General features: G+C 42.1%; 2 protein-coding genes across 9 annotated transcripts in view; one reads left to right on the top strand and one right to left on the bottom strand.

Moving 5' to 3' along the window:
- Positions 1-1,956, bottom strand: part of TXNRD2 (thioredoxin reductase 2) — a 37,982-nt gene extending 36,026 nt beyond the window's left edge. Inside the window, exons 1-2 of one of the 2 annotated variants that reach the window (XR_010375327.1) lie at positions 1,812-1,956; positions 632-697 (exon numbers count right to left, since the gene is read on the bottom strand). Coding sequence is in view for 1 of the 2 variants with exons in the window: in XM_064466555.1 (XP_064322625.1) it covers positions 632-697; positions 1,812-1,878 (133 nt within the window). In the remaining variant the exon portion in view is untranslated. The remainder of the gene's footprint in view (positions 1-631; positions 698-1,811) is intronic. The other variant, XM_064466555.1, reaches the window with a different exon arrangement.
- COMT (catechol-O-methyltransferase) lies at positions 664-27,644 on the top strand. 7 transcript variants are annotated; one of them, XM_064466560.1, is made up of 5 exons: positions 664-749; positions 20,412-20,694; positions 22,523-22,716; positions 24,677-24,808; positions 27,332-27,644. In XM_064466560.1, exons 2-5 carry the CDS (start codon positions 20,412-20,414, stop codon positions 27,509-27,511), a joined length of 789 nt encoding a protein of 262 aa, XP_064322630.1. In that variant the 5' UTR covers positions 664-749; the 3' UTR covers positions 27,512-27,644. The 7 variants fall into 7 exon arrangements, with proteins under 7 accessions (XP_064322630.1, XP_064322633.1, XP_064322631.1 ...); XM_064466563.1 differs by having other exon boundaries at positions 676-761; XM_064466561.1 differs by lacking the exon at positions 664-749 and adding an exon at positions 1,105-1,339.

Below are 27,644 nucleotides of genomic sequence, written 5' to 3'. Positions count from 1 at the left end.
GTACAGAGTAAAGGCACAGGAGATGACAGCTGAGAGTTTATACTAACTCAAGATGCCAGACTAGGGACCCAGGCTGCCTATGTAGTCAGCAGATTCTCCAGAAGGCACTTAATAACCCAGACTAGAGCCTCCATCTTCCACTGACCCTAAAATGCAATCTGACCCCAAATGAGACGTTTAAGAACCTTGCAGGTTGTAGACTGTGTTACACTGTGAGTTACAAACGGGCAAGGTTCTCTACAGCAGTTAAACAGTTCTTGGAAACAGTCTAAAGGGACTGTTGTTTTAGCACATAAAGAAGAAACAGTATAATTTAAAAAATAGAGTATCTATGGAAGCACCTAAGAGTATTTTTCAATAACAGTGAAATAAAAACTTATTAGATTATCCCATGAGAAAAGAAGAATTTTTTTTTTAAAAGGGCAACAGGGAAGTTAAGCAAGCTCACCCCACCTGAGGGTATGAACTGATCTGCAGATTAACTGTATGGAGCTGAGTTAATAATTAACATGCAGGGACTGAAGTATACTATGTTTCTTAAAATGCTTTGCCATTATCAGTAACACTTCTCTTGGTGTCCATAAACACTACTTAAGCTAAAACAAAACTCTTGTAGTTTACACATACAAACCTTCTTTTGCACAAGCAAGGCCTCCAGACCCTCCACCAATTACCAGAAGATCATACTCATTCTTTCCTGTGAAGAGGACGTGAAAAAAGAAGGGAAACAGGCAAGAAAGGTGGGAGAGGTATGTAAGAATGTAAATATAAAAAAGTATGCTATTTTTTACAATTTATTATTGCTGATTCGGGTTTTCTTTACTTTACTAGAGAACTGTGTTTTTTCAGTGTCCCAAAGCATTCTCCAAAAATCATTAAACTACCTAGTCTGGTTTCAGGAATGAACCGCAGAAAATAAAGCAATTCAAAAGAAGTGAGGAAACAGATTAGATTCTTAGACAAGGTCCCAGGAAGCTCCTTCTGCCGCATTAGACACTTGCAAGTGGGATCCAGTATAGGTCTTCTGTCTCTGAGTTACAGCAGCGAGTTCCACCCACAGGTTTCTCCGCGGGGTCACCTTATGGGTCTCGCAAAGCTTAGGCCTTGCAGGGGTGTGTGCGGCGGCCGGAGGGAAGCCGGTCCCTCCTGCCACCTCAGCTTCCCCACAGACCAGACCGGCCTCCCGGAGCAGCTCTGAGGTGGCAGAGGCCGCAGGCGAGCGCTAAAGCCTTTCTTAGCGAGGGCACCAGGGCAAGCCCAGCTTTCGGAGAGCTGCCAGCGGCTCGGGAAGCACCGCCGGGGCCTGCAGCATCCCCGCACTAGCTGTGCCACCACAGCCGTGAGGGACTCTTGGCGGCTCAGAGCGGGCAGTCAGACTGCAAAGGCTGATACCCCCGGCCGCTGGAGTTAAGCCTAGAGAAAAGGTTTGGCCGCCTCTCGGGCTGCCGGTGCCTCTCCGGAAAGCCCCACCGCAGGGGGGCGGGAAGCCTCGCCCGCTTCTCAAGGGGCCGAGGGACGGGCTCCGAGGGAGGCACCGGGGCGGAGGTGGCTCCGAAAGCCGCTGGGGATGGAGGCAGCCCGCCGCCCTCCCCGCCTGGGCCGCCGAGGAAGGAGAGAGGCGCCTCCGGGGCGGGGGCGGGCGTGGTGGTCTCCGGTCCCCACAGCGATGGCTTCGGGAAGGCGCCCGCACAGCTCTCACCGCCGTGCGGAGGGCGGGAAGGGCTCGGGGGACCCTCCCCAGGTGCTCTCGGCGTCAGGGGGAGGCGGAGGCGCAGCCCCTGCCAGGCCCGAGGCCGGCGGGCCGCCCGTACCTGAGAGGGCTCGCACGGCACGGCGCAGCCCCGGGAGCCGCTCCCGCCTCCGCCACAGCGCCGCCATGCTGCGCGGCGCGGGGCCTCCGCGCCTAGCCAGGGCCCCCGCGGGCTGCCCGAGCAGCGCCTGAGCGGCGGCGGCGGGCGGGTGAGGACGGACGGGCGGCGGGGCGCTGTGAGGGCGGCGGGCGGCGGGGGGCGCGGGGCCGGGCTGCGCGGGGCGGCCGCTTCCCGCCCGGGGGGAGCGCCCGCACCGCCGCCAGGCCGCCGCAGAAGGCCTGTTCAGAAGGCGGGCACGGACTATGGTGTTACAGAAGCGCGTTTGCCTTGCTTGACTGGCTCCCCCCGAGATGCTGCTGCAAAAAAGCGTTGAGGGAAGGCGTTTTGGGAAAGAACAAGCCGACTGCCCAGAACTTTAACGATATTCAGTTTTTCCCCCTCTGAGACTGCACGTCCCTTTGTACAGCGAGAGGTGGGCTGTCACAGCCCCTTCCTCAGGTAGAGCACGCAGACAGAAAGTTAAAAACCTCTGAGACGGTGGTCTGAACAAAGCTGCTCCCTTCCACGAGGTATTACAGGCAGCACGTGATGTTTTGGGTTCATGTGGCTAAGATATAGTCAGCGTTGAGAGCAGGTGCTAGGGACTGGGGTCTGAGAGAAGAGGGCTTCCTCAGCGGAGCTGGGGCAGGGTCTGGAGAGCAGGTCTGATGGGGAGCAGCTGGGGGGGTTTAGCCTGGAGAAGAGGCTGAGGGGAGCCCTTCTCGCTCTCTGCAGCTGCCTGAGAGGGGCTGGAGTGAGGGGGGGGGCTGGTCTCTTCTCCTAAGTAACAAGCGATAGAACGAGAGGGAACGGCCTCAAGTTGCATTAGAGAGGTTTATATTGGATATGAGGGAAAATGTCTTCACTGCAAGAGTGGTCAGGCCCTGGTACAGGCTGCCCGGGGAAGTGGTGGAGTCACCATCCCTGGGGGTGTTCAAAAAACCGTGTAGATATGGCACTTTGGGACATGGTTTAGGAGGCCAGGGGTAGTTGGTCTGACAGTTGGACTTGATGATCCCAGAGGTCTTTTTCAGCCTTAATGATTCTATGATTCAACCGAAATGGCGGGGCAGGGCCCATGCTACACAGGTCAGTGAACTGGAGCCGCACAAACAGCTCTGACACATGGCTTAGCAGTGGTGGTACGGGTATCTGCACAGGACGACCTGTCGGAGCACCTCCGACGCCTCACAGCCTTCAGCATTTTCTGTCCTTGTGCCCCATTGCTGGCTGTTGATTAAACAAGGGTGATGCTGCTGACCTACTTCGGATGGGAGTTGTGAGAGTTATTAGTGCTTGTAATGTATTCTGGCAGCCTAAGGGTAAAAGGCCTCAAATTAGGCATTGATCAAAACAATACCACAGGGAACAAGGTCTTCCTCATTCAGACGTGCTCTCTGTTGGCCTTTACTGAAACACAGTAGTGACCCTGCCAGCTGCTGTATGTAGTGAGTCATATGTGACAAATACCACCATAGCCAAATCAGAGCTTGGGACAAAGAGTCAGACGCTTTTTCTTGGGGAGAAGGAGCTGGCGACAGAGAGTTTTAGGCACTCATGGTTCAGCTGTCTCCGAAGCAAGGGCCTGGCTCACAAGGGGGCAGCATCCGGTCGTTTTGTTTCAGAAACTGTCGCTCATGCAGTCCATAGTTGAGGAGAAATGGCAGGAAATTAAAATACTCAAAGTTTTGTAGAACTAACATCACCTCCAGTGTAGATCTGATTAATTTTTTTTCATTCCATTAATGTTTGAAAATACATGAAACAGGAATTGTTATCACTTTAGTAAATTGATGACTTGTCCAGTATCTTCCTGTTATTAAAAAAAAAAAAAAAGGCAAAACCCCTCTCCGTTGCCTCCTGCAGCACTAATCAATAAATCACTAGAAACACTCTTACCTGCTGCAGCAGCAGTAGAAAGACATGACTAGAACAGACTGGGAGGCCTTTGACTGAAAGAAACCTCAAGCATATTCAGATACTAATCTTTTATGCTCTTCAGGTCCATGCATGCAAAGCTCTTCTACCTATTCATTTTAGCCACTGTTTTGCATTGAGCCAGGCAGTGTTGAGCGGAGCGTATGCTTTTCAGACAGCATTTAGTTCAGACGCATAGGATCAAGGGTAGAATTAAATCTCCCCAAACACAAAACAAGTTTATGTGAAAAAATGTTCCTGCCACATTATGGTATTTTACTAATAAGGAATGGCCTTAAACGTAGCAAACATGTTGTTAGAAAACATGAAACAGACCCTACAGTGGCAATCTAGGAAAGGATTGGTGATGAATTTGGAATAAAGCTTCTAAATTCTTTTAAGGATAGGATCTTGGCCATGTGCCCATTGTTACAGCCACATCATACATTAGCATTACTGATTGCTTTCATTACTTCAGAGTTCACAGTCTAACTGAACCGCAGCCTACGCAGCAGTGGTGAGATTGTAGCTTCTTTTAGATGTTCGTGTGTTCCTAAAAACATCAGCACACCCCCTCTCTTTTCTAGCTTGAAAGCAAGTCAGTTGCTTTTGCTTGGCATCCTTCTTAAGTTATCTGGGAACCACAACTATCAATGGCTGCGGCTGTGCCACTGGCAGACCGTGTGACGCTGGGGTGTCACCAGCCCTCTGGCTGTATCTCACAGCTGATGATGAAGTGCTCTGCAGTTGCGCAGGCTAAGGCTTTCCCATCAGGCCTGCCATCTTCAGAAGAACGTACAAAGTCTGTGTAATGCCACTCTGCGCGCCCTTGCACATTCTCACAAGTTTGATCATTGTGACCAATAGAGGCAAAGATCAGCAATGAGGAGCAGGTTTTGCCTATGGTCACGACATCCATAAGAGGAGTATTTGCTACAGTCAGCACTGAGCAGGTGGTCTGTGCTACACTTCAAAAACCTTTCTCAGGGACCAGAGACAGTTTCTGGTTATCAGGTGCGCTTTCTAACCTGCCTTTGGTTCATCTCCTATAGTTTTCTACTCCCTAACTTTTTTGTGGTTAGCATTAAGCTGATCAGAATAATCAGTGATATACTTTTTTTTACATGTATATAGTAAATATCTTCATTCCTTTAAGAAAGCAAGCATTAAGTTGTTTAGGAGCAAATACATTCTAGTAGCAGGAATCATTTACTTGAAGCATTGTGTTTCTGCAGTGAAAGCATATTTTTCCAAAACTTGGGATTAAAGAAAAACTTCTTACAGGATAGCTGTCAGACTTAATATCATATTTCCACAGAATGTTGTCAGTTGTAGCTGGTCATATTTAAAGTCATAAATTAACTTAATACATTAGATGTGGTTTGGTTTATTTCCAGGGGGAGGCGTTTATTCAATGTACTGTAAACAGTGTGGTATTAAAAGGGCAAAGGAAACACCCCTGTAATATATTTCAGAAACGTATAAATATCCATTTAACTAAAACAGGGGTTTTGTAAGGCATGAATTGGTTCTGTTAACAGGCAGACTTTCTCCTTTTGCATTTATTGTAAGGACCGCTTGGGATTTTGTACTTTTTCCCTTCCTATGAAATACCTTTCGTTACTTTTATCAATGGCTTACTTAAATTCTTCCTCATGAAGGCAACCACGGCCAAACACCTCTCCTACCTAACATTTTAGAAATTTTGGCTTTTCAAGCAAAAAATTTTGTCTTTCCTGTTTTTCTGGCATGGTTTACCTTATGTCCTATGTTCCCAGATTAGTGCCTGGCAGGGTAGGGAAAAGGAGAGGTGTCAGGTAGATACCATCTTTGGAAGTCATCACATTGTTTCTTTATTAGTGGGTGGAGTGGGAAACAGGTTATATCAGAGGTTGCATTTTGTAGTATGACCTAATAAATAATTTACAGGCCTGTCAGTACACTGTATCACTGGATGAACTAAGAGGTCTCTGCATGAGGTAGGACTTTTTGGTTTCTTACCATCTCTCTTGCGCTTGATTGTACTCTTTTTTTCTTGTTGTTCCTCTGCTAGTGTGTAGCATAGTGTCCTTAGCACTAAAGGGTGGGGGGGGAGGGAAAGAAAAAGCACAGAAGAAGGGGATGCCGAATGGTGAATATAAAAGTAGAAACAGCAACGTAGTCCCTGGCAATTGAGAGAACCATATCCCAGAGCAGCAAAAAGGACAGAATAAATGGTAGCAGGGGAGGGGTGGTTACCAGTCCATAGACTTTTTTCAGAGCAAGGTAAAACCTTCTCATGATTCAAATTGCTAAGTATATGAGTAGTAGCCTAACATGGGGGTTATGCTGACAAGTGAGGACCCTTGTTCAAAGACAGATCCTGGGTAAACAAAGTATTTTTACCACTTTTATTTGAGGCTTCTTAACTGATCTGTTTAGCAAGAATTTTCCAACATTACTTTTTGTTGGGTATTGCTTTGCATTGGCACAAAGGAATCTGTGGCTGTTTGCTTACAATCCAGCTCTGCTGTATCTTTCTACATTTTTGCTATCTGCTTTTATGAGCTTTGATGGATCAAACTTTAGGAGAGCTAAAAGTCAAACTGATAAAGGAAGAAAATGACTAATTTTGGTTTATGAGATCAAGGTGGTGATCAGGTTTCCCTGTGAAGTCTACAAAGGTTTCAACATTTTCTTAAGATGGGACAAGTATATCCCATTAGCTGATAATTTTTTATGTAGGGTCTGTAAATGTATCTAAAAAGACTACACTGAGAAAGCTAAGAGAAGTACACACATCACAGAATTACTCTAAATCAGGTCATAATTTAAATGCTATTTAAAAATGTAACTCTAAAAGAAAACCAACCATTGTAATATTTGCTAAATGCCCCAAACGAACACCTTGTTACAAAGAATACACCCTTCAGCTAACAGCGTTTCCTCTACTGGAAATGTTTGTGCATAGTTTAATGAACCAACAAAAATGGTTTAACATTTCAGCTTTGTTGTTATTTCTCCCTTTGTTTGCCTTTTTTTTTTGATTTTCAGAAATTTGTCTGAGAGTAGGACTCATTCAGATTTTAATCTGTGTCATTTTATTCATTCCTTCCTTAACACAGAATCTTTTGTTCATAGTTTGTCCTAAACAACTAATTGATTGCAAGTGAGGGAAAAAACCCAGCCGAAACAGATGAAGCTTCAAGTAACAGAGGTTCTTGACTTGATTCAAATACTTCAACATATATTACCAAAAAAGTGAAGGGAGAAAAGACAGAAATATGGTAGATTTAACTGAGCTTCAATGTCTTCATGAGGAGTTATAAACTCTTTGAAAGCAGGGAGTTTTTTCAGTCTACATGATAACCTTTTAAGATGCATAGTAAACACAAAATAGTTTAACTGCTCGTATAATCTGTTAAATTTTAGACTACAACTTTGCTGGCCATCTTCCTTCTCTTTTAGATGTTTCCTGTTTTAGATATCTCCAGGCAGTTTCCCAATTCATACACGAGTGTTGCTTCTTTCCCCAGAATTCCTCTTTTGGGTGTTTCCCAGCAAGAGAAATGAATTTGACTGTTGAAAAGAGCAAATTCACATAAAAGAAAATCCCTCCTGCTATTCTGAAAATGCAAGCTGAAAAGAATTTTCTTCCACTCATATGTTTCACATGATCTGTGGGGTTTATGATAATGTGCTAGCTCTCCTGTCTCCCTTTGTTTAGGCTTTTAAAAACCAGGCTTTGGCCAGGATTATTAGAAGAGGGGAATGTCTTTTGTTGTTATGCCAGGCATGGATTTACTGGGAAAGCTTTAGCTCTGTGCTGTGCACAGCAAGTGGGGATAGCACTGCCACGCTGCATCATGTGATTGCAGCTGTAGAGCCTCCATTTGAGACTGGGAGCTCTGTACATGAGCAAGTCTACTCAAGTTTGTGCAGACAGATCTGAGCTTAATTCTACTGTCAGAGCGAGCCAGTCTGAACTAGCCAGTTACTGTGACCTGTTGCCATTTGTGTGATGTTGCTCCCAAGTTAAGACATCCTGGGCCTACATCTTCCCGTAGATGAGTCCTGTGAATGCAGTATCCTGACATTCTGCAACACCAAATCCCTCTTTTAAGATCTTGTCCCTACACAAAAATTGTATTACGCCAATACATTTATAGCTCTCCACAGTTCTCTAACCTGGCTGTATTAATATCAGGGTAAATTTTTACTATCTAGACAAGGATAAATAATGTGAATAGTGTATAAATTTATGCACTCCGGAGTCTGTAGCATTGTTATTATGTTAGTAAAAACTTACAAAAACATCCATGCCTATATAGACCCTGTCTTGGGCAAAAAGGTAAATTAAAGAAAGGTGTAAGACAACGTCTAATGGCCTACCAAAGAAACTTCTCTTGGTGAAAAAATGATCCCATAATAACGTATTGCAAGATTTCAACTTTCTGTTAACTTGGAAGCAACTTATGGACATTGTCACACAGTTGGGGTGGTTTAACTAACTGAACCTCTGGCTTTATCTAGTTTGCAGTTGTTGCCATTCACCGTTTTTACTTATGCAATGAAATATCTGACAACGGAAAGGGTTACTTTGCAGGCATAGCCTTTATTTATCATACAAGTAAACTGCTGTGGGCAGGCAGAAGCAAGTTTGCTCCTCCCATGCTTGTAGCCTGAAGAATATGATTCAGCTCAACGTTAGAAGTCCTTTAGAAGTGTTGTCATGGGACACTGCTCAGTGTGGTAAGACTAGCCGCTAATTCACGCTGCTGAGCAGAAGCTGTGCTAATACCACCCACTAGTTCACAACTAGCTATAGTTAATTGTAAGGACGTCTCCAAAGAATAGCTGTATGCTTACAGAACCAGGTCAGTGCATAGAATAAGTTTCACTGTTTTAAGCTCTTTTCTCCACAGCCCAGCAGTAAAAGAAATTATGAGTTAATTTTAACTGTGGGTGGCATCAGGGATTGTGCAGACACAGCCTGTCATGGTTTCACAACCAGCTCTCGACCAGTCAGGAAATTCCTGTCAGTGAAGCTGGAGTGCAGTATTGCTTGTTTCGCTCTTTGTTCTCTCTGATGTCTGGATAATAAGAAAATATTTTTTGAGCTAAAGCTCTGTTATACATGGAAGGGATACTTCGAAGTTATTCTCTGTCGGCATTGGACACTGTGCTATATTGCAGGGTCTTAGTCCTGTTTTGTTTAGAATTGCTAAAACACTTTGATCTTCACCTGCCTCTTTTTCCCACAATTCTTTATTCAATTCATCCACTTAAAATTTTTTATTCTCCATTTGTCATACTCTCGGGTAGTCCCTAATTCTTTCAAGCACCTCCCCCTCATGTGACAAAGCCTGTTTTCAGCTCTTCAGCTCCTGTTCCTGCCACATTTGATACAAACCCTTTCTTCGAATCTTTAAAAAGTTTCAAGGCTGGAACTTCAAACACTTGCTAACTAGCTCTGAGTTTTGTAGCGGGAGTGCAAAAGAGAACTACTACAACATTGTGTTTGGTTTGGGGTTTTTCTTGTTATTTCCTTTTATGGTACAATTTAATTGCAGCTTGATTATATTGTTTCCACCTCAAAAGAAACAATATAGACAGTCAAGCTGAGAACAAGGTTTATTAGAATAAGCCTCTTCTTTTATCTTAGAGTTGTTTGTAGCAGAATATTTTTCCAACTAGAAGCTGTAGAAATTCAAATGTACTATTTATGATGTATTGATTGCACTTCCTTCTGTAGTTGTTGTTAAGCAATTTGCTATACGTACCTCTCCTCCCTCCAGCAGCGCTCTATATTTGACTCACATGCCTGGGTCTTGTTTCTACAACTGCTGCACTGGCTGTAGCATGCCATGTCTGAGCTGAAAAAAGAACTAAATCCCTTGGGCCAAATTCATTCCTGGAGTTGCTTGATTGAACACAGTGCATTTACACAGAGCACAGATTTGGCTCATACCTGACTTCGTCAGCATTCACTGTGCTGTAACTAAGTAACAAGAACACTGTCATTAGGGGACAGATGAATAGCTTTCTCTAAGGTTATTAGAGCACTGAGCACCTTTAAGGAATGCAGAAATCTGTGAAAGGAGGAGTTGGGGAAAAGGACACCGCTCCTTTTAGAGTCTGTGTAACAGAACTGATAAGCTATTCGTGCAGTGTGATCGAATGTGACTGAATACTGCAGGCTCTTGGACTCTTATTCTATAAAATCCACACCAGAGCAGCACAGGAAAAGATTGGAGGGAACAGCTTCTGCCGTACTGAGAAAGGTACATATTTATATTTTCTTATTTCTCAGACTTGACATGTTTTGTTATCTTGGATAATGTCACTATTTTAAACAGTGGTGAATATGAAAGAGGCGGTGTTTTCCACAGTCTGCCTGGTACTCATTGTCAGGAAGTCAGTCCGTGGGCAGCAACAGCTTTCACAGAGGAAAAATAGGACGTATTTGTGTGTGAGGCATTTGTACTGTATTAAAACTGTGCTGGTTGAAAGAAGTGAGATGAGATAACCCCAACTAAATTGAAAATGTAATTTGTGGCTATAAGTATGCTGGAATTTGGTACTCATTTGTATTCAGGAAAAAGCTGAATGCAAGTCAAGCTTGTCAAGCTTCAGTTCAGTCATATTTGTCTGAATAGCTGCTTTTATAAATGTGTTCCTGGAGCTGTATTTTACAGGGGTTTTAATTCTCAAGAGGGAGTTCTGCTACAGCAAAATGTCTGTGAAGAACAGACAAAAAGCTAGTACTTTTGCTTGCTAGCCCTGTTGCTGCTTATGGAGTATCTTTCTGATGCCCTTTACAGGCATTCTTTACATTCTGTCCTTTAAAATCGAACTCATATTTACCAATACTGCCAACCACATGTCATACCGCTGGTGTCTATAAAAACCCTTTACTTTATCTCTGCACTTAAGCTTACTTTTTTCTGCTTACTCAGCCATGGACTCCTCTAACAAAGCCCTCAGGTTCAGAATCTCATGCATTTGCACAGCACTGCAGTATTTAAATGCAAAAGAAAAATTTGCTGATTTACAGGCTTAGTTTGCATTAGTGGAAAAAGAGTTTAACCACATTAGCACCGCAAATGATGTATTTGTCAGTCAAGCTTAGCAATATTTATTAGCAGCCTGCAGCTGGCATCAGGTTTATCTCTGCCAGTCCCACACTGTTGTCTTTCAGCATTCCTTCAGGATCACTGGAATTAGAACTGACTGGGAATTTTCTGAAAAAACATAATTTTGGCAGCAGTCGTTGAAACCAGATCTTAATGTGTGAGGCCATCCATACCAGTTTTGCTAAAACTCTCTCAGGAGAGATTTCTTACAAAGCAAATTCTAGCTAGAGTAAGAAACACTCTATACCCACACCTGCTACTTTTCTGGGGAGGGCATTCACTCAGGATTTGAGACCAAGGTCTCATGCCCTGCTCTGTCTCAGTTAGGCTGCCTCTTCCCACGCAGTGCTCTGGTTACCTGCTGTGCTGTGGTGGATCCCACCTTGCCTGGCCTGTTAGAGCTGTTCATTTCCATAGAAGTAAGCCAACATTTCAGCAGCAATTTCCTTCCTACGCTTCCAGATCCCTCAGTGGGTGTCCTCACTACCAAGTTTCAGTCATGTACTCCCTCTGGCCTGAAGAGCAGCTTGTGGAGAGCAGAAGCCTGTGCTGGGAGACAGACAGATTTGCACTAGATTAGCTGGTAGCATTGGAAGCAGGGCAGGAGCATGCAGTGGGGATTTGGGACATTGAGGATTCAGCCCTTGATCTTTGTGATATAAAGAGAGAATGTGAAATAGGTCTGTCACAGGTGATTATGCTGAGGACCACTAGCCATTTTGGTCTTTCCTCTTCCAGCCCTTTCTCCCTACCTCCATTTGGGGCAAAATCATTCAAGAGAAGCTTGTTTACTCCCCTGGGGAACAGGAAAATCTCAGCTGAGAAAACTTTACAGAGCAGCTCATAGTGTGCTGACAGGGCAGAGTACTTTCTACTTGTAGCAGTCTGCTGCCTCCCAGGTGAGATTTGTACTAATCAGCTGAGCTATGCCAACCACGGGCCTCAAACATCAGTACAAATGCACCTAGCGTTCTGGAGTGGGAATAAGGACTATCAGAAACAAATGCTTCCTAGGAGTGCCTGAAAGGATCTTATTCCTGGAAAGCTGTCTTTACTCAAGGCCTGGCAAAGTCCATTTCTTATGCCTGAAGAATTTTCTGACCCCAAACTCTGGCTTTCATCATGCAGTGTGTTCACCAGGCCAGTCTGGATCAGAATGCTACAGATCCACACGGACCTGCTTGTCAAATGGAGATGAGGCCTCTGTGTGTGACCAGTTTATTCTAAACTCCGCTCTTCTTTACAGGGCACATAACCATTATATAAACCTTTACCTTTGGGTGATAGCACCGAATACCACCTAGACAGTGGCTACTGTGAAGGGAGTTTTAAGTGGGTAGCAATTATCCTAATTGAAATCTATCTGGGGAGAACGGATTTAAACACCCTTTTGAAGCTTAGTTGATCGGGCTTCCTAGTAGGCAATAAGCACTTTCCTTTTCCTTTCATTCAGTAAGAAGAAACCTATATCTGTTGCCTTTCAGCACAGGAAGAGGGAAAAAGAAATTACAAAATGCTAGGGGAAAAAAATATTCACAACTTTGGATTTATAGAAGTCTGAATTTTTATAGTCATGGTAGTGAAGCTAAATTGTAGTAATCTGAAGAAAACTAGGAAGAAGGAAATTTAGATTTCATGCAAGAAATACTTAGTGAAAAAATTATATAAAGTCTGCTCAGCTTGTTTTCATGATGTCAGTGGAAAATCTGAATGTCAAACGCCAGACAAACTTTCCATTGAAATACAAGCTATTCACATTGGCAGTATCCTGATTATTCTTCACTGTGTTGCACTCATTTGAAAATACATAAACAATAATGAGAGAATAGGAGGTAAAAAGATATATTTTTTAACCTTTAAAAAAGTACTAAAACATGAAGCTGTTGAATTGAGTTACCTACAGCAACAGGATACGCTATGTTTGGCAGAAGTTAGTTTACACTTTCTGACCAAAATTCTCTGCCTTTCTTGCTCTGGGAAAAGATCAAGAAAAGCAAAACGCCACAAAACAGAGCTTGCCTCGTTCCAGCTAGTGTCAGACAAAGAGTCAGGAACTGGTCGTAGCACAGCACAAACCTCTGGCCTAGTGCAGAGCAACAGACATTGTTAAAACACATGTAGAAACGTGCTGACTCTTCTGCACTGTTTTTGCAGTGCTTCTTAAACAGCTAATATATCCTTACTAATCTACAAACCCTCTGCGTACTTTAGTGTGGGAGATACTTAAAGGCAGAATTTCAGCAGAAGCTTTTAAAGAGTTTGAACTTAAACCTTTTAATCCTTTTCTAAAAATGGGGCACACCTACCTCCTTCACACACATACATGTGTATGGGAGGGTTTAATCTGTTAGTTTGTATGGCCTTTGTAAAAAAACTCTAGAAAATTGTTTGCACTGTAACATTCTTCTCTCTGCAGGCTTCGCGGCAGTGTCTGCAGGGAGTTAGGTCCTGCTGTCCCCAGGCGCTCTACTATTGTAGACCATTTTTATTATCCTCAATACCATCAGACCAATGGAGAGATTCTTTTGTGAGAAAAGGTTGAATCGTATAAATTTACCAAGCACTCCCCTTTCACCAGGTTATGCGAGCTAATAAAGTCTAAATTAGATTCTAAACCCTTTAGCATCAGAATGCTAAAGTACTGTCTGGATGCTTGGAGACTTGTAATAAACTCTCAGACAACCAACTAGTACTTGGCAGTTAGATTAAATGCATGAAAAATTATGGCGAGATTGGATGTAACATTATCTTTCCTCGAAGGCCTCATTTGTCAGCAGGCTGAAATCACTTAAGGAAAGTGTGTGAAGCACTGTTTGTCTCCACATTTTCCCTGTTGTTCATAAACTCAGGAATAACAACATCACATGGGCATTTGGTATCCCAAAATTGATCTCTTTAGTTAATGCAGATAAAATCACTTTGCCTTTCCTCGGGTGTTATCCATATATCCATAGCAGGGACTTTTCTAACAAAAGGTTAATTCAGCTTACAACACCTTGAAAGTTAAAGAAAGTTAGAGAAGTAGCAGTAACTTTAACTTACTCTTGTGGCAACAGAGATGTAGGTGAGACAGCTTGCTCACCCAAGATCAGATCAGAAAAATATCGCCAAAATGAGACTTAAATCTATGTCCCCTAACTCAGAGTCACAAAGTTTACTCTCATTCCATACCTGGAGAACACCAGGCTAATGGACTTTGTAGAAGAGATTTTTTGTGATTATGTTTAGGACTTCATTTTTCAGTACAAAGCAAAGCAATATCAGTTTATCCAAGCTAAAATTGTAATGAGAGGTTCTGTAATTAGGCTTATAAGGATTCATCTTTTATTAGAAAAATGCTCTATCCAACAGTTTTCAACCTCCCAAGTATTTTAATACCTGCCAGCTCTTATTTTTGCATCTGTAAGAAATGAGGTCTTGTTAATTACTCATAATGTAATGAACAGTTAAATAACTTTGATACTTTTTAAATCCACTGAGTGTGAAACTCACTAAGGCATATGTCCTTATTAAAACTCATAGCATTTAAAGGTGCGTACTTTCAACATGTTTATTTTTTTCTTCTCAGTAAATATCAGTTTTTAGCAGAGGGAGATTGTCTGGAAGCTGAGAGAGAAACAGCAGCAATCAGTAGTTTAGATCAAACCTCCATACACTTTCCTTTAACAGTGTTATAAAAACTTCTTACGGTTTTTATGAAACACTGAGAAAAACCTCAATTTTAATTCCTCTCATTACTCAGAGTTACCTTAAAAACTGATGTAACCAATTGTTCAAATCCTTATTTTTTTCACTTCAGGGAATTCTAAGACCAATTATTTTTTAACATACCTGGAAAAATTTACCAGAAGGATTCGTAAATAGCATTAGTGAAAGGCCCTTCTTGTAACCTCTGGTGAAATGGCTGGAGTCACCTGAACAAGAATAAAGAACACGATGTATTGTTTTGTGCTCCATCACATGGGCATTTTTATGTTTTTAGAAAAACTGGAGACCATGTTTTCATACCCCATGGTAAGGGGGTAGTGAGTCCCATAACTTAACAACTACTGCCATAATAATAGATTCCTAAGTCTGAGCCAGACTCCTGAGGCTTCTTTTATAACCATTGGAATGACTTAGGTGTCTCATCTTCAAGGGCAGGTAAGTTGGGGCAGCAGGTTCCCACAATTTGTGTTTGCTTCACTCTTCAAGAGTGTCTTTAAATCCCTGTAAGCTGAAACAGAGGTACTCCCATTTGAATGCTGATTGTTTGATTATGGTTTGCATCAGGGGAAAACTGCATTATTGAGTTATGATTTGGTCTTATGAAACCTGCCAAAATGCGTAAGATTAGATGTGTAAGAAAACAACCCAGTGCTTTAGGAAGACTCATCAGTAGTTTAGCAGATTTGGGCATGAAATTTTAATATGTTTTCTTTTAAACTTTGTCTTCTCAAAACCAGATTTAGTGATGTGTGTTATTCCTTCCTTTCCATAATATTATCCCTCCAGTTTTCTGTTTATTCCCTTGCTCAATTTTTCATTTTGCCTACTATATTCCACTTCGAATTTTAGCTTTGAAAGAGAAGGATCACTTTATCATGGTGTTCCTAATGCACAGAAGAGGTTGCAGTGCTAACCTGTGTATTTGGAACCTCAGCACAAGCATTAAATAATAAGAGTGACTGCCTTGTAATAAGTGGTTATGGGAAACTTGACTATGTGCAAGTTCAGTTTTATTGCATTTTAATGAATCTCATGAATCCACTTTAAAGCTAAAATTACAGTTGCATTTTCTAAACCTGTCATAACATGACTGTCTCTTAGGTAGTGGTAGTTTTAAATTGGTCGAATTATGCACTTAATTTTCATATCAAATATTTTCCAGCCAAGAATATGAAGGCAATCACCTATTTTGGTACAGATTTTTTTCCCCCTCTGGGTGCATGACCATCACCAATGCCTCTTGCTCTTGGCAGGCTGCTTTTATAGTCTACTGCTCTCCCTAAATTTCTTTTCACATCTAAGAAGACAGAAATTGGAAAGAGATACAAACTTGGAAAAAGAAACTGTGTTTAAAAAAAGAGGGGGGCGGGGGTGGGGAGAAAAGAAACAAGTCTGGCTTGCTCCTTTCAAAAGTTACCTTCTCTGGAAAGTGTTTTTTCAGGATGATTGCCTCCTAAAGGAGCTCTGCTAAGAACAACCCATACAGGTAGTTTATGAATGTGCTGGGGTGATATACAGCAGTAATGATTTAAAAACCCCGCATAGTTGAAAACATTCCTTGATAGAGCAAAACCAAGTGAACTTGTCTAGGAATGGAAAAAAGCAGCATGTACTATATAGGTTGTTGCTACCTGTGAGCACCTCTGAGGATCTGTGGAGGCAGGTGGGCTCTGCTGTTACATATGGCAGAATTCACGTGGGACTCAGAAGTGCAAAGATCTAACTGAGGCACTGTACGAAATGGATCCCTCTGAGCACCTTATAGGAATGGCTAAGCTGAATTGCTTCCTTGCTTAAGGTTTAGACCTAAGACCACTCCCAAATCACCCACATTTGAGCTTAGTTATAGCTTTTTTTTTTGGTCTTCTTGACCTGTATGTTACACAAAATGTGTAAACAAACCAATGCTAAGAGCCACTCACCAGTCTAGATCCAAAGAGACAGGAAGAGAAATACAGGTCAGTATTTTGCCTTCAGACGCGATTCTTGGGTAAACTTGAAGCAATAAAATTTCATAGCTGAAGGTCCAAAATTTGTTTCCCAGGTGGCCCAGCAGAGCTAGGTTGTTGCCCTCCCAGATAAGCTAAAGGGCTGTCAGCCTGCTCATGCTTTTGCATAAGGACTGGCTAGAAGGTATGGAAGGCTATTGCTATCTGCATAGTTCAGAAGCACATCCTACTTTACACTTTTTTGCCAAGCTAGTTGCGTCTGCATCTCAGCATCAGCATGTCACACTACAGTAGCTGCCGTTGGTGGCAGCAGGCTAAATACAAGCTATGCCTTTGAAAAGGTAGGGCATGTACATCTCAAACAAGGTGTCTTTCTCTGCACAGAGTGCAATCTTTTAAGCCAACAAACTATTTAAAAGGATACTGCTGTTCAAGTAAGGATGAGGGTGAAGCATTTGTTTGCTTGAGATCAGCTGAAGTTACTAAAAATCAGCAGGTCTAATCCAAGTTGAGTGATTTTTCTCTGCTCCGGCTAACAGAGACACATTAAGAAATAGCATTTCACAGGCTGCAGACAATGAAGAAGCTGTCGTTCTTTAATACATGGGCTTCTGAGCATGTGAAGTCTTGTAATTTTGGTGTATAGAGCCTGTAGCAGCGTGGGAAAATAAGACAATGGAAATCTGGTTTGCTGACAAACCCTTCCGTGCCCGGGAAGCAATGTGAAAATGGAAGGGCAGGATTTTACTGTCAAGCAGGTCCTTTTTGTTAAGGTATTAAAAGAAGTTTTCACAGTCTGTTCCCTGTCCAAAAAAGAAGCCTCAGCATTCCTGCAGGACAGGGAGTGGGGCTGAGTTAGCCTACAGATGCTAGCTCTCCCTGTTCTGAGAAATCTCACCAAATGGTCTCATAACTATACTAAGCAATAAAAGAGGAAAGCTGTTCCTCAAAAAATACACCACCTAGTTTATCCTGCAGCTATCATCCATTCTCGCTGTCTGACAGATCTTTGATGGGCAGCCCCAAACATGCTGGCAGAATCTTGTAGTGCCAAAGCAACAGCCTGTGGCAAGTTGTGCTCAGAGGGTGCCAATGTACCCATTGTAACCGGAGGATTATGTCTGTCAGTAGTCTGAAATAATTCTGAATGCCAAGTCTTCAGTTCTAGAGGGACCTAAACTTGGTTGGACTGCCACCAAGTGAGTCACTGGTACACAGGGCTCATGTGGTTTCCCTTGTCCAGAGGCAGGAAGGTTGGATACCTGCTAGCATCAGTAAATGGTTTCCGGGCTCTAACCATTCATTGCAGTTCAGAATAATTATTTCTCAACTATGTCAGTAATCCAAATCCATCAACAATGACCATACAACCAACTAAGCGGTGAAAGCCAAGTGAAGACAAGCCAAGTGCAGCTGGAGAGATATTTTTCTGTGAAAACAATGATATCTTCATAGCCCAATCCAAGTTCTTAGTGGACAGATAATGTGGAACATCTTCATACAGAACAACTAGAAAGAGCAGACGTCCCATCTGGAAGGCGCATGACAATTGGGACTGATCAGTAGAACTACTAGTGCTTAGAAAGGAAGAAGAAAAATTGACATCTAGGCCTTCGTGATCCCAGTGAGCCAAAGAAGCAGGTTCTTATTAGCTAGGAAACAAAATTCAGAAAGCACAAGAAGCAAGATTTTCATGTGCTAATGATGCTGGCAAGCCCTGAAAGGAAATGTATTAGGTCAGACTTTGCAAGGAGTGCATTAAAGGCAAGCATGAACATTGGTGACTACTTTAAAGCAAGAGAAATAGACTCTTAACTGCTCCAAACAAATCATACTTGCTGTGCAACTAAGATAAGTAGATGGGTGAACAAACATGGGCTGTACTGTAGGTTGAGCATATCTCCATGGAAACTCAGTCATCTTCTGAACTCAAAATGTGTTCTGCATGACGACTCAAAATGTAAAGCAGTGGGATAGATTTTTCTCATGTGTAATGCGTATGTGCCAAGTCCCACTACAGAGGGGAGGGCTGACCACCCAAAAAATTTTAGGATTTCCCTGGGACAATTTTGGGAGAAACAAACAAAAAAGGGAAGTAAGAACAGGTAGGAAGAGCTCTGGGGGAATATTTGGCTAATCACATAGCCCCTTTATCTCTGCTCTTGGGCAGCTTGGACAAAATTTTTGACGATGTTGTAGCTCCTGCTGGAACAATGGTTTTGCTGAACTCCAGCTAGGCGGAACACTAATCAAGTGCAGGTGGAAGCTGTTCAGCATTTTTAGCAAGCTGGAAGAGAAAGAGACTTAATAAAAAGGATCGGAGACTAGAATGAGTTGAGTATCATGCTCTTTAAAAATAACAGTTTAAATAACAGTGCAACTCAAGCCATCCTGCTGAGGTCAAGAAATTGGTTCTGAATCCTTTAGACCTGTGCACAAAATGCCTAATTATACTAAAAGAACAAATGAACTTGGCTTTCATTCATCCCAATACTAACTGGAGCACACGCCAACCTGTGATCTCCTCCCAGTATGCAACTGTCAGCCCCCACTTGTGGGAAGCAGAGGTGGAGAAGTGGAGGTGTTATAAGCTGCATCATCAGAAATGAGATGTGTTTTGGCTTGTATGACAGGAGCTTCACATGCAGAGAATCCTCAGGCAAATCACAACCCTTAGTCTGGCACCCTCTCAATTCTTTAATTTTAAGAGCCCTGTCTTTATCAGATCTTTTGTGCTGCGACTCCTGCATGGAAGTAAGCGCACCTTCCTTGTCTGAAATCCATCAGAATAAATGGCTTTGATGGGATTTATTGCTTGAGCTGCACAGGGTGACATGCATCCCATCTGCTGAGATTTATGTTCAGATGCCCTAAACTCTCAAACAGAAACACGCACCACCCGTGCCACACAAACATAGGCACCTGCAGCTAAAACACTGAATTTCGGGGGAAGTGGGCACAATCCCATTAGAGAATTTGAGCCGGCCCATCAGAGAAGCACAAGGTGCCCTTTTGTCACCTCTCGTCAATTTCATGAGCCTGGGCTCTTCTCTGATTCAGGGATTCAGTTTTATGTTTTTATAGCCAGTGAGAAAATACCCCTACTTTAAAAAAGGAAATGTATCTTTTGTTCTCAAAAGTGTCAGATTCATGGCTTGTGTCAAAGGTTTTATAAGCAGGAAAAAGGTTACTATCTTCTGTAAACCCTTCTACCTGGGTACCTCTGCTGCAGGCTCTGAAAGCAAGGAGGCAGGTCGAGCCCTGCTGAAACATCAAGCTCAGCTTCTCTGCAGAGCATGTAAGAAGGGCAGGTGCTAGCAAAGAGGGCTATATGCAAGGTAGTAACTTAGGACCTGCAGACTGATTCAAAACAGAATGTTACCTAACAGTGCCCAGTTTCTGCTGATACTGTGCTCAAAACTGACGAGTGAGACGGTCCCTATTTGCTTACCAAGGCCAGTTTAGAAGTTTCCCAGTGCTCAAAAATTACAAGAGTGGGATCACATGCAGGCACTAATTTAAGATTTTAAATCCTTTGAAAAATGGTTAGAACAGCTTTGATGCCGAGAGGCTCCTTGTGCAGTGGCATGCTTGGAGCCAGGACTGAGCAGCTGTGTGGGGGAAGGGACCAGAGCATTAAATAAAGCTACTTGTTGACTGCCTGTAAAATTGGCTTCTAAAGGGAGTGCCACAGACTTCCGTTACCAAGTGACAGAGCGTCATTTTCAGCTACTCTGGACAATATCATAATTAAACTCTATGTGGTCCTGTTCAGTATGGTTGGTTGTGCATTATTCAGCTTAATATTTACAAAAAGAATAGCTCTCTCCTGTGCCACCTTAACCCTGGGCTGTTTTTCTCTTTCCTTCCAGATGCTGGAGAGCTCTTCAGTCCTTTTGTTCATTGTCTTCGTCCTGCTTTTCGTTTTCCTGCTCTTTGTGGTGCTCATCAGGAAAAACGGCACTGCTGCCCTTATCTGGAATGAAATAATCCGGGAGAAAATAACCAATTTCATCATGAATCAGAGCAAAGAACAGAGGATTTTAAATTTCGTGCTGCAGAATGCAGTCCGAGGAGACCCCTGTAGTGTGCTGGACGCTATAGATAAGTACTGCTCCCAGAAAGAGTGGGCCATGAATGTGGGCGATGAGAAAGGTAATTGCAGCAGGGATCAGCACTTGAAAGATCCTTCCAGACTAGAATAGTAGAGGACATCTTATTTATTCACATGGTAACTTCCATCTGCTGCAAAAAACCAAAATCCACAAGAGCCTTGTGGTCAGCAGAGTAGTTCTGTAAACAGTAATGCATGCTGGTGCAGATGTGTTTGAGGAAGGGTGTCTGGGGAGTAATTCAGGAAGTCACAGGACCAAATCTGGGTTTGTATGTTCTGTATGCTGCAAGCGTGTAAGCGAGGGTGGCCATTTATGGGAAAAACTAGGGCTGCGTTATGCCTTGGTTCTTGTACAGGGTGGCCTTAAGGCATAATTCATGATGTTAAATACTTCCAGATCCTTAACCAAAAGATAGTAAATTGAAAAATAAAATATTTTAAACTATATGAATTTATGTATTAATTTTGATATTTTAATATATATTATGAATATATATATGCAAGCATAAGTTATACATTACTGTTGGGGGGAGAAATCCTACCCATGTAATACACAAAAGTAGCTATCAGACATTGTTGCTACTTAGTAGGTAAATAATCTTGTTCTTGCCTCCTGAAGGAAAATACATGGACAAAATATTTTTTTAGCTGCAGGAAAGTGCCAGTCTTTTCAAAAACCTGTAATGGCAAAATGGTAACATGTTCCCTTATGGATTAGACAGAAAAGTACCTCTCGCCGGGAAATTTCAGGGGAAATTTGCTTAGTCTGGGATTGATATAGCTAATGAAATACAACTGTAAGCACTGTAATAAAAATGCTTCTCTGTCACGGGTACATTTCGTGAAACTAGCTCCTCTGCATACCAGGCTGGGGCGCTCAGGGCAACAGAACAGTAGATGGTGGCTGAGTAGGAATTCTTAAAGCACTAAACTTTGATCATTTGGGATTATATTCTTAAAAATTTTGCTCTAGTTTTGCTCTGACAAGATGACCTTTCCTTAGATAAGAACCATCAAAGTTAACACATCTCTAGTTCCTAAGATTTTGAGAGCGAGCATGTGGTCTCAAGAAGCATGCATCATCACCACACTATTCATAAAAAAGTGACAGTCAGGAAAATATCATGTAAGGAAATGTATAAGTACCTTGAAAAATTCCATGGCTCAGCGTAAAATCCCTTCAAATACTTTTTCAGATTAGTTTTCTAGCTTCTAGCCATATATGTAAGAGGAGACAGATTTCTCACAAACAAATCCTTTCCTTCAGAAGGACTGAATATAGTACTGTCACTTCTTTTGGGGACTCTTTTTTTGTTGTTAACAATTGACTAACATTTTCCATTCCACAAATTCATCTAGTGAGTCCAAATATGTTGCAATTTTATAACTAGACTTCTCTTTTTCCCTTTAAAAACAAGTATTTAGCATGAGAAATTTTGTATCAGACTACTGCATGCTACATTTGCAACAAATATGAGCACTCGAAATTCAGGGGTTACATATTTCACAAACATGGCCAGTTTCTGCAATAAGTTATTGGGAAAAATCCACTACATTTTTCGCTTGTAATGCTATAAATATTAGCTAATTCAAGCACTTCCTTACTCAGAAATGTTTATATTGTGAAACTAAGATTTTTTTTTTAGTTGAAAGTTTGCATTGTGAAAATTGGAATGTCCATGATCAACTTGATCACAGATAAGCCAGTTTGCAAAGGAAACAGTATATAATTTGACATCAACCCTTAATTTTTAAATGTCCCAAGCAACTGAGTACATGGACTTTGTAAGTTTCTTGTCACTAACTTGCTCTTCTGTATGTGAACTGGTTTGATTTTGTCAAAAGTTAACCTCTTCCCATTTTATTCAGGTTTGATTCTAGACAAGACAGTGGAAGAGGCCAATCCGTCAGTTGCACTGGAGCTGGGAACATACTGTGGCTACTCATCAGTTAGGATTGCTCGGCTACTGAAGGCTGGAGCTCAGCTTCTCACTGTGGAGTTCAACCCAGAATTTGCTGCTATAGCTAAACAGGTGATTGAGTTTGCAGGAGTACGAGATAAGGTAAATACCATTTGTCTCTGGTTGGTATGAGAAAGCAATACATGGAGAGAATGGGACCTTATCCATAGAAACAACAATAATAGGTTTAAATTTGTTTTTCAGTTGTCAAGCAAATATGACACCCTAAGTGGGAACATGCAGAGTTTAACCCTCAGGCTCGATAGCAGGGAAAAGCTACCAGTGTCCATGCAGCGGACCAAGGTCCTCTGCTCTTTTGTGTATACTGCAAGTGAGATAAACTTGTTAGCATCAGTCCAAGTACAATGCAGACCCAGCTGAGAGTCGGTAGAGTTTGAGGCTTGTCAAGATGTGTTAGTGTGACCAAAACAACCAGGGCTGTTCTTCAAAGTTCCTTGCTGTGTGTGTCAGGATGAAGATTTGCAGGTGCAAGACTAGAAACAATCATATACATCCATATCTCCTTAACATTTGGAAAGCATTTAGACTTCATCTTCCAGTTTGGCCTCTTCACTATTCACTGGTTAGTACAGTAGAGAGGCCATTTGCTAAGAGCTGTTTTCAAAACCCATAGTGACTGTAAGAATAATACAGGCCTGGAGGGAGGCCCTAGAGTCAGTTATTTCAATTACTGTAGTCACAGGACATCAGCACACACAGCCCTGTTCATAAAATTAGTAATAGCTATTGCAAAACTGGTTAGATTTACTGCTGTTATTGAACTGCAAGACTGCCCCACAGATTCCTCCTCCTGATAGTCAGAAGCCTTTCTTTGATTTCCATCGACATTTATTAATAGATATTTTGTATTCTTTTTTCTTTTTCTTGCACCCACAATCCTTATTAGTTTAACTAGCTCCATGACTAGTTACAGTCCAGCTGAGACTATGTTACCTCCCAAAAGCTAGACTAGAATATTGGTTTTCTCTATATAAACCAAAAAGTTCAAGTCAGTGTCAAGGCTGAGTACAACACGAAACTGAACCACAGTCCGATTTGTTACAAAAGCTCACAAGAAGCAGTTGCATTATGTGCAATGGACTTCAGATGAGATGTACTTACCCAAATCTAGTTGGTCACAATATATATACCTAAATTTTGTGCCATCTGAGGTGCCTCGACTCTCTGTACAGTTAGTTGAGATGCAGGTATTTCCAGTCTATAATCGTCTCAGCCCAAGCCAGACACCTACAGCAGGCCAGGGGATTCATGCCTGAGAAGCGCCCATCTACTCAACCAGACAACTCACTTCAACGTAGATGATACAACTAGAGGAAAAAAAATCCCACCGTGAGATCTTCTAATATGTTTCTTAATTTCTTTAAGAGAACCTGAATTATTAGTGACATCTAAAATTGCATTTTCCCCATCTGATTTAATCTCATGATCAGCTGAGTCATAAACCAGCCAGATTTCCTTACCACTTTTTCCTGCGCTCACAGTATATGGCGCTTGCTTAACAAATCCATGTGCAGCAGCTTCTTTCAGTTTAACAGTACTTATGCCAATAAACCTGAGAGGAAGATGTCATAGCTTCTGTCCTGCCTCCTCCCTCTACTGGCCATATCAGTTTTACGTACTGTAGCTTCCAGCTTTATTCTAAACTGTAAAATTTTCACTAAATTTTTTGCTTCCCTTGGACTACAAGATTCAACTGAGATGTAACTAAAAAGGTAATTAAAAGTACTGTTTTCAACAGGAGATTCCCATGTTTCCAGTAAAGAATCACATTATCCAACAGAAAAAACAGGTCCCTTTTTCTGCTATTATTAAAAAAACCAAACAAGCTAAACCACCCAAACCTGTATTTCGGAACATAACTGAATTGATTGTTGTCAAAAAGAAAAAGTACACTTGATCTAACTCTATGAAATAATTCAGCTGAGGCAATACTGAGCTATAAATGGGATCGCTGATGTCTGACCACAATTTAAAAACGAGCTAGAAGCGTGTGCTTTTTCTCGATGGTTCACAATTCACCAGATGGATTTTTGCATTTCAGGTAAAACTCCTAGAAGGCCCTTCAGAGGAAATTATCCCCCAGCTGAAGAAAAAACATGAAGTGGATACTCTGGATTTTGTCTTCCTGGACCACTGGAAAGACAGATACGCACCAGACACCATCCTGCTTCAGGTCAGTTTGCACAATTCATCTTAAAAGTAAAGTAGCAAATGCCTTGATGTCAGGGAGGCCTATATTCTTTATGAAGGACCTCATCCTCTGTAAAACGAAGAATGGCAGCCAAAATAGCAACCTTACAAGAAAAGAGGATTTGGGGAACAGGATCCAAAACTTTTGTCAGGGACAACTGCTGACACTATGTAGCTCAGGACTTGGCAAATACTGCTGGACCATCTTGTTTCCTGAAAAATGGAAACAACTAGAAATCCCAGCTGGAGGATTGCATGGCCTGGGTCTTAGGCTCCCTAGAAGGAGTGTCTGCACAGTCACTAACTGGAACACTTGACCCAAAAACCACCTGGTGCTGGGAGCAGGTGAGACTTAGGGCCTGCATATCCCAGCTCCACCTCTCTAATTTCATCAGTACTCATTTTTTTGCCTGGGTCTGTGGTGCCAGCAGAGACTCTTGATGAAATACTCTTTGGCTAGCACAGCTGGGTATCATCCTTCTGGGAGTCTTTTTGCCACCTAATTAATCTGCTGCAAAGCAACCTTTGGAGGAGTGCAGACTGCCTCAGTCAGGCACTTGCTAGGGAAGTGCTGTCCAACTCTATCTCTGGCCCTGAATGTGGAAAAATTATGCTCATTTCTTCCCAACCCGCCTTAACCATTACTGTTAGCATTACAAGTTTGCTGTAACAGCAGTAGGCAATGATAGGTGAGGTAACTACTAAAGGAATTCTGGACAGGAAGCTATTTTCAAGTGTTAAATCACAGAGATTCACAACGTCTGTATCTATCAACACAGCACATACAGATACTCTCCTAGCTTCTACAACTGCCTGACTATTTGGATGGGAGTGCCATTTTTCTATTAGTTTCTTCACAAATAAATCCCCTTTTTCTGAGGCTGCCTCTTACATTGAGAAGCTGCCAACTACACTTCCTGACCCCTGCTTGAGGACTACAACATTATTTTCTCACCCGGGCTCCCTGTTCTTTAATTTCAGCCCTGTCCTCCAGACAGGTGTTTGAAAAGGAAATTTGTGTGGGGTTATGAGCAGCCAGTATTGAATTTACACTGCAGTAGCTGAAGAAAATGTTCCTTCCTTACAGTATTTTGTAATCAGAGAATGTTTTCTTTTAAACTGGCTATGTAAGGATGACTGAGCTCTTTCCACTGGGCAGAGCAGGCGCATTGTTATCAGAGGTTAACCTTCACAACACAGCCAAAATAAACAAGTGGTTTAGTTCCATCCTAGTGGTCAGCCTGATGCAACTGTGACACAAAGTTGTGTAAAAAAAAACCCTCATGAAATTAAGAGGAGAAAGATGTAGAAAAGATCCCCAAAGTCTCTCAGATGCTACAAACCTCCTAACTTTCAATTTTGGCATGTATTGCAATATGAATAGTGAATAGGAAATATGAATATAAAATATTCAGATGAAATATATATCGAAAGTGGCCCAGACAGCATTCCTTTTCATGAACTTCTAGAGAAGCCTGACACAAAAAGCATCTGAAATCCTGATGACAAGTGGAAAATAGAGCACATTGTCACTTGTAGGCTTCTATAAGCCACGCAACAGACCAGAGGATATTTGCCATGTCTCTAAAATTGGTTCTTCTGTGCTGACCGGTGTTCATTCACCAGAGGCAAGAGCAGTAAGCTAAACAGCCTCCGCAGCACTCATCAACAGGACTTCTCTAATATACTGGGAGCAATAAAACACACCCCATGTTTTGGCTGCAACTGCTGCCTGTAAACACAGGATAACAACCAGCCTGATTAACCACAGACTGCTTTAAAAAAGCTGGTAAGCTCAGATAAGCCACTTCTACTAGACAAAAATACAAGTAAAAATTAGGTTTTTAGGTTTACTGAGGATGAACATTGCACTTGAAGTGAATATTGCAAGTTAACTGAGCCTTGTGGAAATTTGTCAGTGATCTTCATTGTGCACAAATCCTGCTCATGCCCAGCTCCTGAACAAAGTGGCAGAAGGTTGTACAAGATGAAAGGAAAACAGGTGCAGAAAATCTCTTTATTCATTTAGTGGCTTTGGAGTTTGACTGAGACTAGCCAAAGCAGACTGGTACATGCCAGTCTCTCAGGTGACCTTAAGAGCTACTACAACATTTTAATGTGATATTAAAAAAGTTTTCAAATATCAGGCATGACAGCCAAAACAAAACCATCTTACTGATCATGTAGACATAGTTGGAAACAATCTGAGCAGTGAACTGCACACCTCCACTGCACTTGATTTGCCATTTCAGAACCTGAATGACCCAACATGTCAACAGCATCTCTAATGTTCTATTGATTGTTTTAACAGAAGTCTGCATATTGAACAGGACCACAAAGGATCAGAGAATCAGTTTTTCCCATGTCTTTTCTTCCCTCCGAACCTGTAGTGCGATGGGTTTTTGGATGCAGGCACTTGCGTATGACTTGGTTAACATGAAAGCACATTACATTCAAGCCAATGTCTGCTTAACAGCCACCATGAAGCAATTTCTCTTCTTTCTAGGAATGCAATTTGCTGAGGAAGGGCTCAGTTCTTCTGGCTGACAATATCATCTTCCCAGGAGCTCCAGAATTCCTTAAGTATATCCGCAACAACCCCCGTTTCCAATGCACTAACTACCCATCTCATCTGGAATACATGAAAGTGGAGGATGCTATGGAAAAGGCGGTGTTTTTGGGATAAAGAGAGCCATTAATGCTCAACCTTTGTTTCAAACAATGTAAATGCAACTGCACAGGTTAACTTGTCCATGCTTTAAATTTTGGGGGTTTTGTATTTTGGAGCCTGTAATTAAAGCAAGTGCTAGTGGAGATCA

Source organism: Phalacrocorax carbo, chromosome 15 (genome assembly GCF_963921805.1).
Source record: "Phalacrocorax carbo chromosome 15, bPhaCar2.1, whole genome shotgun sequence".
NCBI lineage: Eukaryota > Metazoa > Chordata > Aves > Suliformes > Phalacrocoracidae > Phalacrocorax > Phalacrocorax carbo.
This window is presented reverse-complemented; position numbering and strand designations above follow the sequence as displayed.